The following is a 12,304-nucleotide window of genomic DNA, read 5'->3' as shown; positions in this document are numbered from 1 at the left end:
TTTGCTGGCTACAGAAAAAATTAATCAAAATTAGCCAGATTTTTTTTTAATTCATTGAAAAATGGATAAAGTATTCATTGAACGTTGCATTTCAATAGAATGAAATATTTGTATGTGAAAAATTATAGGAAGTTTCTAAAATCAGCTTCATGGATAACAGCCGCTTTGCAGATATGGAAAGGCAGCTATTGATACTGTGTTGCAAAGGTGATTAAACAGTTAAAATTCTAGCCATGCACTCGCAAATGCCTGCAGAGAGTAATTTCTCTGTATATCTGCATAGATTGCAGAGCAAGATATGTCCGAATCCATCAGTGTTTGGTGTTAATTATATCTTAGGTAAATATTAATTGTAGCTTTCAGGTATGAGACAGGAGAAAAAACCCCACAAACCAACCGTATAACCTATGACAAAATTTATGAAAATGCCTCTGTAACTGTTAGATGTATACACTGGTGACATGACATTAAAAATATCCATATTTTATTTACTCTATTAACCCTTTATACCTGTCCCAGTACTAGTTTCATTGTAGTAATACATTATGCTTTGGTGCCTTGTAGCTGTAAATCCTGACATGCTGTGTCAGTGGTCTAAGAGCCACCACTTACAAAACACATTGTCTGATTCATTTCTGTAAAAGGAGCAGCTGCTCAAAAGTTTTATGCCACCCTCTGTCTACAGAGGATGGTGTTAGCCTGGCTGCTAGATGTGTTGTAGCATTCCCTCTTAACAGCCCACACTTGACAGATTTTATGTTGATACAGAATTGATTCAGTGACTAAGATTCAAGATTCTTCTGCTACCATGAGAATGAAATTCTGTCCTTTAATACCTTCTGATCATGGGATACAGATAACTTTAAAACAGCACTAAAGAGCTCTATTCTGTACATCAGAAAATGAATACATGTTTAAAAAGAAGTAATAAAAAATAAACAGTAGTTTCTACTGTATAAGACACCATCTGGGAAGTGGTATAACTGGTCTAGCCAGCTAGATCCTAATCCAATTGTTGTGGAAAGTGTAGAAAACTTGTTAGCTGGCTAGGTGCTTTACCTTTTGAGCTCTTTGGAGAAGGTATCTAAACACTACTTTGCGTTTTTTTTTTTTGTTTTTTTTTTGCTTATGTGCCAAATACTCAGGAGGATCCGTGGGAAGTTCTCATACTGGTAAATTCCTTACATCATATAAGTCATTTTGTTGTGGATCCATCTGCTCATTGTTGCTCTGGGAAGGGAATGGACTCAAATATATCATGATTTGTGATGATCACGTACTGACTCATAATATGCACATACTTCAGCAAATGTGACCACTTGATCTTGAGTTGGTGCTTTTCAGGGCTTCATCTAAGAGTTCCAAGATGATGTATGGTTAGTCCATGGTAAGGTTATAAGCCCATTTATTTGCCAACAGTTACAGGGGATACTTTGGCACTGGAAAGGCACTGTTTTGTGCTGGTTTAAGAACAAAGACCTACTGCTTGTCCAAGTCCAATATTTGTAAAATGAATGCTTTCCAAACTCAAGATAACATATTAAGTGGCTCACTAACTAGCTTTAAAATTATTAGGTAATCTTTGGGTTTCTTTTTTAATTTATCTTCTGATGCGTCAGATGTCTGCTCTTTTGGAAGTACTCTGTATTTGTTACACTGCTTCTATCCCATCACCTCTGTACTTTTCTCCAATCGCTCTTAAAACAGCTTCTTTTCACATGCACCTAAGATTTGGATATTGCATTCCTGCAAAGAATGAGACATCTTTTTTTCATAATCCACTCCACCTACTCCCCAAGTGCTCCATCTGTGTTGCTAAGGGATAGCATAAAGCTGTGCAAATGTCTGACTTCCAGTCTGATCACAATTCCAAAAAAGTAAAGACTAAATTGAAACGTTGAATTGAATTTGAACTTTTTAAATAAGATTCAAATAGATTTCTAAATGAGATATCATTTGTCATAAAATAGCTAAAAATGTTATTACAAAAGTTGAAAATAAAAAAGTTCCCATTTTGGGGAACTGTTTACCTTTATTTAAATAGTGTATTATTGTAAACAAATTTTGAAAAATCAGCACATGAACAAATGTGTTTCATTTAGCCAGCATTTGCCTTTTTTTGCCGAAAGACCTCAGGTGTTGGTGTTAGTGTGCTGTGGTGTTATTGCTTTGTAGTCCTTCCTTTCTTACACTGGTACTGGATAGGTAGATTTTTAATACTGAGGTCTTCTAAGTGCCATTGCGCACTTCTGTCCGAGATTCATGGTGACATCTTATGGTAGTAAATTGTTGTGGGACAGGTTAGAAATAACTGGGTGCAGTATCAATTTCCCACTTCTAGTGCTGATGCAGTTGTTTTGGGACATTCGTGCTCTCCTGGAAGCTTGGAAGAGACTTAACTGTATAACTGCAGCATAGGTTTATGTACCAAGTAGCAGGATTAAAATAAATACTTAGCTATTATAGCTTACTTCAGAGAGTTAGTTTTTATGTTTGTGCCCTTAGTTGGAGTAGAGTTGAAGAAAATTGATTGCATTTTGGTGAAACTGAAACTTAAGCACTGACAAGTGGCTTTGTATGGGAAGCATGATGCTGATGAGTCTAATTCGTTTTCACTTCACAGGGAGGTTAACAGAAAGATTTGTTATGCCCCTATCGTTTCTTTAGCAGCTGTGTGATACTCTTGCCAACAAGGAAGTTGGGAATCATTAAAAAGAGCTCCGTGGTTCTGTGTGCTTGTGTGCTTCAGTTAAGGTAAAGGTGAAAGTGAGCTGAACCAGCAGCTTAATGCTATATGCTTAGACAAAAAAGACAAACATGAAAGGGAATATGTAATGGAGCAGAAGGGAGGAATGGGGAGATAGAGTCTGTCCTCTAAGAAGAAAAGCCAGGGAAACTTTTTGAATGTAGGGTTTTGTTGTCCTAAGAGAAGGAGCCACACAACCCATGCATTTCATGTCAAGACAGAGCACAGAATTTCTGCTTGGAAGCGTGGACTGAAACTTGCAGATTTTGTTAGTCATAATCTGGGATAATTGAGGTTGCATCTGCTTGGAGCTAGTTAGGACCAAACCACAGGTCCTAAGAATGCAGCCTTCTAAGAGCTGACCCATGATGTGATTAGGTATATGAGCTCTAGATCCAGTGACTGATGGATCTGCTTGTGAAAATCACTTGGACAATTTAAGATTAAGGAAGATGAGCACCCATGTGGAGAGCTTCCTTCGTAGTCTTAGGTATTAATCTGTTCTGTTAAATGTTCTATGTTGCTGCAATATACCCGGACTCGCGTAACCTACGCCGTTATGAAGTGGTCTGTGGCTGCCTGTGAGACAGTTGAATGAATAGCAACATTTGCTTACAGAACTGTCCCGAGCACTGTAGAGCTAGCTGCACTATGTTGCAGGGTTGTGTGCCTAGCTGCTGTGTTTGGTAAGGTTGAGTGTTGGGTTCTGAAGTGCCTTCTAATGATCAAGACATGAACTCACTTTTCAGGCTCATCAAGGAGGCTAGAGAGGATGAGGCCTTGGGCTGCATTTCGTGGCACTTTAAGCTATGTAGCATTATTAATAAAAATACAGACCAATTATTATTTATTATATTACATTGTGTCTTATGAGATCCCTTGAAATAAGGAATCTCTTCAGATGGGAAGTTAATTAGAGACTTCTGTGGCAAGTGTGGTAGGACTTGTGCAAAATAGCATTGTGTCCAAAATGTGTTGGTTTTGCCTTGAGTATCTGCTGGTTACAGGACAATATTGTTATTTAATAGGCATGCTGTCTTGTCAGATACTTTAAATGCTACAACGAATCTGTCACTGTTACATTGTCTTATTTTCTGCAAATGTACCTTTATACAGAATTGAGTCGGTTGAAAACTGTTAGTATTGTTGCAGGCATTGCAGTGTATGCTGGACATAGGGGATCTGATATGTACACAAAATACATGGGTAAATTAAATAATACAGTATATAGCTAATTTTTAGGTTTTACAGGATGTCTCTGTGAACTTAATGTACATAAAACACCTTTGATATTTGAAGATCCTAATTCTGCATTGATTTGCAGGCTATAAAGTAGAAATAAGGCTATGATGTTTTTCTTTTTGATCAAAATGTTAATTCTTGCTTTCTTGTGAAGCCTTTAATATTACCTGTTTATCAAGGCTTGTTTAATCTTTAATGCCTCCCTTTGGTAAATACAAAGAATTTATACCCTCTTCTGCTTTTTGGAAGGTTATAGCAGCATTGCTGCATCTATATTCAGAAATACGTTTGTGCATTTAATCAGATGTAGCTGATGGTTGGTTTTCACAGAAGCATTTCTGAACTCAAATGGCATAATTGTGAAATAAAGGTTTTCTGAAAAGCATAATTAAGATGTTTATGCCTTTTGATGTTTTGTTCAATCATTTGTTTCAGCTGTGGAGCTTGTACTGAATTTAATGCAAGTTCTGTGTGGTATTTATTTTTATAGTGATTTCATTCTGGAAGGTGTATGTAGAGACTGTTGATGGATGTGGGACAGGATATGATTATCCATCTTGGTTTCTAGTTTCAGGTCTGTCCAAAAAGTTTGTGCGTTTCCACGCCTGGGCACCGAACTGATCTGTTTCAGCGAGACCCTCAAAATGTTCTGATAACAGACTTCTTTGGCAGTGTGAGGAAGGTGGAAATTACGACAGAGACAATTTCTTTGGACCGTGACTTAGCTGGTTTTGAAAGCAAGTAAGTAGTCATTATTTAGACTTTATTTGTATAGCTCTGTGCTACAGAAACAAAATAGTCCGTAACTGTCAAGGAAAGAAGAAATCTGATTTCCTGTAATTTTTTACAGAGAATCAGGGAGTTAGTTAGCAGGGACCTGCTACTGTGTTTAAAGTTGGGGTTTGTCAGCTGAAAACTTTGTTTAAATATGCTTACCCCTTTATTCAGGCTTGTAAACAAATGCTAAAGACCAAGGTGTGGATGTCAACAACAACAAAAAAATTAGTCTAAAATTTACTTTCTTACTTAACATTTCTTCTTTAATGTGCAGAAGCATTTTGTTACTGTAAATTCCTGCTTGTAATAGTTTACTCCCTCGGATAAGCTCAGAGTATAAGCCATCAGGTAGTTGTTTCATAACAACTAGCCTTTTAATAAATGCTTTGTTTCTGTTCTGGGAATTCTCTGGCTTTTGACATTTAACTGTCCTGAGAATTTCTGTTGCTGAGATGCAGCGATTCATTTGAATAAAATTGCTGGTGCAGGTTCATCAATAGAAGTTGTAACAGTTTCCATTACTTTGTGGTTGAAGAAAGAATTACAAACTTCTTTATATTTTTGGTATTCTGTTGCCACCTATTGGGAACATGTAAAGGAAGATGTGCTTGTTCTGTAGAATTTATTTGTCATTGTACTTCCATTTCTGTTGCATCTTTTATGTTTCGTGATACTGTCCTCTGGCGGGGGGATGGAAGATTGAAATAGTCTGCTATACCAGGGATGAAATATTTTTCAATCCGTACATTTATTTAAATTATTGTCTACCTTGTTTCCTGTTGCTAAAACCAAAGAACAAGTTGGTGGATAGCAGTTTTATTAATTTTAAAGATAACAGTAACTCTGGTTCTCATAATTATCCTACGTGGTTTAGTGTATTTCATATATTTTATTTTCATACTGTATTTTTATCTGCATCATGCACGTTAGTACTAACCATATATAGCTTAAGCTAATTTTGTGAATCCTTAGTTTAGAACAGTATTTAGTGACACTAAATGTGTTTTTTCTCTGAAGAATAAAAAAAGCCTTTGGCAAATAACAGATGTTTTACCAGTCAAAAACTATGATGAAAACTGACCTATGTGGGATTTAATTTGTGGATGGTAAAAAGGAGAACTAGACTTTGGATGACTTCACTGTTCTGAAACAGGAAATGACCGGTTGGGACTTTTAGCTTTTATTTTTGAGTTACTTTGGTGTCAATCCGATATATGAAGGTTTTTTAGATATCTGACACCCTACTGAATTTGACACATGGAAGCAGTGTTGAGAAATGGGCATGCGTGCACAGAGAGGAGTATTATCCTGGTGAAATGTTCTGATATTTAATGAAAGCTGTATTGCATTATAACGGCAATTCCCGTTAAGTCTGTGAAATTGGAAGGGATGGGAACATGCTGGTTTGATAGCTAAATCCAATTCTTCTTTAGCTTGAGAGAGTTTGAGAATGTGTATGCCTAGGAACAGAAGGACACAGCAGCAGCTTATGGAGCACTGCCTCGTGTCTGTAAACATGTGTGATCATTTTCAAATGGTCTTGTGTAAAAAGAGTAAGTTACTCGTTGCACTATATTCAGATACAATTTTCCAACAAAGTACTTCATTTCTCAGTTCTTTGTTAGCACTTTGGAAGAGTTTATAGAGAATGTGTTCTTAACAGAGAAGAAGTATGGACTTTGTAAGAGTGCTGGAAAATTGTAGCATAGCTGTATAGATAGTGATGTGGAGTGCTTAATAAATTCCTTAAACAGAATTCTGAAGTCAGTACCTCTTGCTATGACAGATCTGTTTCGCTACAACAAATTTAAGTATTATAGCTTGAAGTGAATTTATTAATTAAAAATGTTAATGATTTTTAAAAATGCAGTTTTGGAGGGTCTGCTCTGCAAGAACTCGTTAGTTTGATTTTATTTAAAGAATATTATAAATGTTACACACGTCTTATTCTGAGGTGTTAAGAAGTCAGAACACTTCAAAAATTATGTGGTTTTTGAATAGATACTACCCAAATTGTTCCATATTAATGTAAGAATGACCCTTGAATGAAAGCATGTAAGTGCGTATTGTTAACCTGCTCAGTTAAACCATTCTGTGCCTTTTGGCAGCGTGACGGCCGTTGACACCCCAGATTGCACTCCATGTAAAACTGCTAGGGAAGATGGGCTAGCACAGCCTGGTTTGTTTTTTTGGCATCATTGGGAGAGATCTAAACCAAGCTGCTTATTTGTGACTAATTTGTCAGGATTTTTAATAATTTCTATTTTTGTTCATGCCTAATACTGTTTTAAAAGCCTTTGTGAAGAGGAAAAAACTCATGTAGAATTGTACTTGTGCCTCCTAAGGGCTCGCAAGAAGTGTTTACCAGGAAGTATCTGATAGATCACAAGTATATACCACTGATACAAATTTTGATGTATGATATTGGTCACTGAGTGTGGATATCTTTTTTTATTCTGACAAAATCTGTGCAGAATCTTAAGTCTTTTCCTTTTTTTCTGTATTATCTTCCAGTTACTTTCTTTTCCTAAAAGCTAATACACAGAGGTTTTATTGGTTTAATATTTGATATGGTCTCTTGGCTTCATTCCTTTATCAATAATTTTTTGTTTGTTTTATTCTTCCTTCAGTGTTGACTTGATCCCTTTTTTTCCCCCCTTTTACATACTGGTGGCAGTAGAATGCTTCAGAATCATGTTACGGAGCATAACCAGAAAATGAAATACAGACCTCAACTCTTGCGATGCAGTCTTAAGTAGCCCACATTAGATCTGATTTGTTTGTTTTAAAGTTACAGGTGTCATATGTGCAGATCAGGGCATTAAAAAACAAATTAACGAGGCAATAAGCCACCAAATACACAGATAATGGGTAAAGAAGATGCTATCATATGAGATGTGAACAAATGTTGGGATCTGAACATGTATTGGGATAGTACTGCTGCTGGCAGACTGTTAAAGTTTTCATCTAACCCACTGCTGTGACTTTGCCAAATCTTTTCAATAGAAGTTTGTTCTTTTGTTACACAATTGCTTAGCAATTACTTTATAATATGGATCCACTCCTAAGCTCAGCATGAGCTGTAGCTGTGCCACCAGATCAGAACTGGCAGTTTCACGTTGAGCACAAGCCATGCTTGATGAGTGAGGCCTTTGAAGTTACCTTTGGCTTGGGCTGAGACTCCTGCAAACAACAACTACTAATTAACCAAAAGAAGAGGTTTTCTTTCTATCCACATAGTGGTAGGTGAATAATTGTGAGTAAAAGGCTTAAAAAATAAAAAGAATCCTCTGCTGTTTCCTGTCTTCATAGCAGTTTCAATCTAAGCTATATTCACTTCAGAGGGCTCATTCTGAAGCTACTGCAGCTGTGACTGGCTTTGTAGCTGCCAATTTTAGCAGAAAATCTGACAGTCTAGGGGTTCTGGGGCATCACCTGATTATATTTTGTCTAAATCCCAGTGCAACAGCAAAAAGTACAGATTCAGGAGTAGAAGAAATCCTGCATCTTTGGAGAAGGAGCCTTGCACATCTAATAAATGAGGAGTGTGTCTCTTAAAGTTGGATTCTAACTCTACAGCCAGTTGGAACACTCTCTCCTTTTCAGCTCCTTTCATGAGAAAAAGATGTGTGTCAGCAGAAAGGGTTGGTAAAAATGGAGATGAATATTTCTCTTGAGGGTAGTAAGAAGTGAATTAAAGACAATGTCATATAAAACCATCCTAGTTTCATTGCTTTTGAGAGTTGGGCTTCATATTTCGTACTTCTGTTAAGAATTGTAGTACTACTGGCAGTGACTGTTTTCCTAAAAATAAATAATTTGGCCACTTTGTTAGGAAGGATGCTTGTGCAACAGTGTAATTGTAATTGATTCATTATGTTAATAGCTAATATTCTCTCAATCTTTCTGTGTTAGTGTCTCTTTTCCATCTCTTTCCTGTCCTTTCTTCTTTTCCACCAGTTATTTTCAGTTTGATGTACTTAATAAGTAAAGCTGCTGTTGTGTGTTCCTGAATCCATGGGGATCAATTTTGTGAATCAATAGGTAACATTTTGGCTAGTAGATGCTGTTCAGCACAGTGGGCTTTTCTTAAAATAAAAAGGCTGGGTTTGTTGCAAGACCACCGTTCATTTCTTGACCAAATGCCTCTAGCTTTGCAATTGTTGTAAGTTTTATAAATAATTTTTAGGGCCACTTCTGAAAGCTCTTGTTCTCCAAGAAATTCCCAGTTGTCGTTTGCATCCCTGTTTGCTGTTACGTCAGCGGTAAATTCACATTGGCTTCACACACACACACGCTTTGTATTTTCCACCTATTCTTCATGCGCAGACTGTGACAGATGACGGTTGCTGGGTTCTGGTGGCAGCACCTGCGCTGCCTTGCGGAAAGCGGCTTCGGCTGCCGGTGCGGCGCCGCGGGGCCGGGCGGGCGCCGGGGGGGGAGGCTGCGGCGCTGCCCCGCGGCGCTGCCCCGCGGCGCTTCCCGGCCGCCGCCGGCAGGTGGCAGCATCGTCACGGGCGAGCGCCGCCGCCGGCTCGGGGCTGTCGGGGGGGAGTGCGGAGGGGGCCTTGGCCGTGGGGGGTCCTGGGGCTCCCCGCCCGTGACCGGTTTGAACTTGCTTCGGATGGGGACGGAAAGGAGAAGTTCAACTTTTCTTGTTTGGTATAAATTTGAGGGGATAATGTGAGATTTTTATTTTTTCCCCACTTGACAGCATCCTTGTGGAGATGTAACGTGTAGAAATAGAAAAAGTACTTACAAATTAGCAGGCCTCTACTAATCTGCATTGAATTATCAGTGGGATTATGAAGCCATTAATTCCAGGTAGCATTGTTTTTCCAGAAACATCTTCAGATGGATTTCATCATTCATTTGTTATTTTCCTTTAGTAAACATAGTAATGGTACACATATAGTGTGTTTTCCTCTTTTTTTTTTTTTTTTTTGTCTTACATTTTGTCTTAAAACAATGAATTTCTAAACGTGGATTGGATTTTTTGAGTGTATTTTAATAGTCTACAAGAAATTAAAAAAGATGGGTGAACTAATACTTGCTGTTAAATATTACTGCTATATTTCTTCAAGTGTTTTGTAAATATATTTGGCTTTTCTTTGCTTGCCTAAAGCTAGATCAATATATACATATGCTGTAATACCTGTTAGTGTAGAACTTTTCAAAGCAATGCAAGTAAAATTAAAATGAAGGCTATAGTAGGGAAAAAAATATATAGGGGAGTACAAGTTCACTAACATAATACCAGTATAAAATAGACAAGGATGATTGACAGCATCAAAAGAAACTGCAGGTACAAATTGTGTTGGGAAGCCTTTAAATACACTGAAGTGTTACGGTTAGTAATCCTAGTCCCTGTTTAACAAGATATTTTAAAAACCAGCTTTGAACAAGATATTGTTTGTTTACTGGAAAGGTTTTTTTTTGACCATGCTTTTTGCCAGATTTTGATTTTTTTTTTGGGGAAAAAAAAACCTCAAAAAATCCCACCAACCCCAAAAAACACTACCCCCAAAATAAAACAAACAACAACCCACCAAACTGAAAAAACAAAACCCCAATGCGTTTTGTTGCAAAACTGTGGCTCTTGTGTCAGGTTTTCTTTGGTCTTGGCTGTTTATTTTTTCCCCCTTCTTCCTCCACTTGTAGTGAAGTTTTGTGTGAAATGCAGGATGCATTTCTTCTACTAGTTCTATGAGAAACCTTCAACTATTAGTACCATGTTGTGCTTCTATTATTTCACATTGTTTTCAGTAGAACAGTACTTTGCTGAATCTGTGTATAGTTATTCCTATGTATAATTTTAATAGGCATTGATACCAGAAGAAATCCCTTGGTCTGTAGAGGCGTTGTGAAGCACATGCAAGTCAGTGGCGGTATTTTTATCAACTTCAGCTTTGAATCAAGTCCAAAAGCCACATGTTCTTCGTAAATGACTTGCATATGCCAATTGACTTGTGCACTTCATAGTGGTAGGTAATGGACAGGTAAAGTCTAAAATTGTTGCATGGCAGATTTAGAACGAGGTCTTAAGTAAATCTTGTAGATTTTAATGTCATCTAGATAGCTGAGAATTTCAAGAAATCATAGGATGATCAATCTAGGTTTTTTATCTCATTTTCCTTTATCCACTACTTTTTATACCTTTCCTATGTAGCACTCTCATTTTGCCTTGTTTCTTCTTCACCTCTTTTCCCTTGTGTGATCTTTACATGCTATTTTTGCAGTTGAATGGGCTGCTCTGTAATTCTAGGCTTCTGAAGTGCTCGTTAGTCTTTCTAGTGCTCTTTATATGGAGGTCCTGGCTTGATCTTGCTTTGCTGTCCAGGTACTAAATACAAGTTAATGTCTGTTCTTAGAGGTACTTCTGTAGTTGTGTACTGTATGTTACTGCTCAAGAAGACCATGCAAACAGCTGTAGTATTTGTCATAAGTCTGACCAGGAAATATTTTAATGTAATTTTAGTATGTTTTCAGCACTTAGTAATAGAATTGTATTGAAATTATCATGCTATTATTTACTTCCTGTAGAGAACTACTGGAACTGCTGTTGATGTTAGGATACACTTTCTGTGTGATTAAGAAGAAAATTTCTAGGAGGTAGAAAAACTGGCAGTGAAGAGCAAACAGGCCGCTTGAAGTAGTGATTATGTGACTGTTAGGTCTTTGAAATTTAGTGGCCAAGCACACATTAGCATTCCTTATGTGCCAGAAAATAATGTGGGCACACTAAGTATCTGGGACTCAAGCAACATTAATGTGTGGGTTTTTTTTTTTACTATGGTATTAAGGCATATGCAAATACTCTTTTAAGTCTTGCCCTGTTTTGATACCATAGGAAAGCTTACACTTGTTTTTGAGTACCTGAGGGATTACCTTATGGATGGTCAGAGTTTTCTGCCACTGAAGATTCATATCTGGTGCAAAGCTGTGGGGGAGAAAGGGGTGTTCTGCCTTCACAACGTGTTTATGTAACTGATGGCTGAAAGACCGTAACATGATCTCTGTCTGCATTTCACAGCCCTTCCAATACGAGAGACTTGAGAAATTCTCAAGTCTGGTGTTTGGTGGACCACAGCTCTTGTCATATAGCTATTAAATCTGTTACTTAAATAAAAGTCCTTGAAGCCCTGTTGTTGATTTTGGTAAGCTGTATGATGGTCTGGAAGGTAGTAAGATGTCTTTCTGCACTGCTTACTTCTGAAGGCTTTACTAAGAGAAGTTACGCTTCATGGTGAGCATGTTAAGGGCCCTAGTTCTTTAGCAAAAAAAAGTTAAATGTGAGTTGTGAGAGGGGAAAAGCTGAACTCCAAAAAAAGCATTGCATAATTGCTAGGTATCTCTTTTCTATTCAGCTAGCTGTTTGAATGAAGTAGTGCAAATTTCTGGCAACAGAAGAGCAAGGAAGCCACAACTGCATCAAAAGAGGAGAGAAAACTAGAGGTGATTACAAAAGGTGATTCTGATCACATAAGGAAATGGTGTTACAGATGGTTTGCTGAACACTTTAATATTAAACTTCATAAA

General features: G+C 37.5%; 1 protein-coding gene across 1 annotated transcript in view; it reads left to right on the top strand.

The window, feature by feature from the left end:
- Positions 1-12,304, top strand: part of PIGK (phosphatidylinositol glycan anchor biosynthesis class K) — a 68,380-nt gene that overhangs the window by 10,438 nt on the left and 45,638 nt on the right. The window contains exon 9 of the mRNA XM_080406932.1: positions 4,557-4,729. Within this exon, the coding sequence (XP_080263058.1) occupies positions 4,557-4,729 (173 nt within the window). The remainder of the gene's footprint in view (positions 1-4,556; positions 4,730-12,304) is intronic.

This window comes from Falco punctatus (genome assembly GCF_963210335.1).
Source record: "Falco punctatus genome assembly, chromosome: 11".
NCBI classification, from domain to species: domain Eukaryota; kingdom Metazoa; phylum Chordata; class Aves; order Falconiformes; family Falconidae; genus Falco; species Falco punctatus.
Note: the sequence above shows the minus strand (reverse complement) of the source record. Positions and strands in the feature narration are given on the sequence as shown.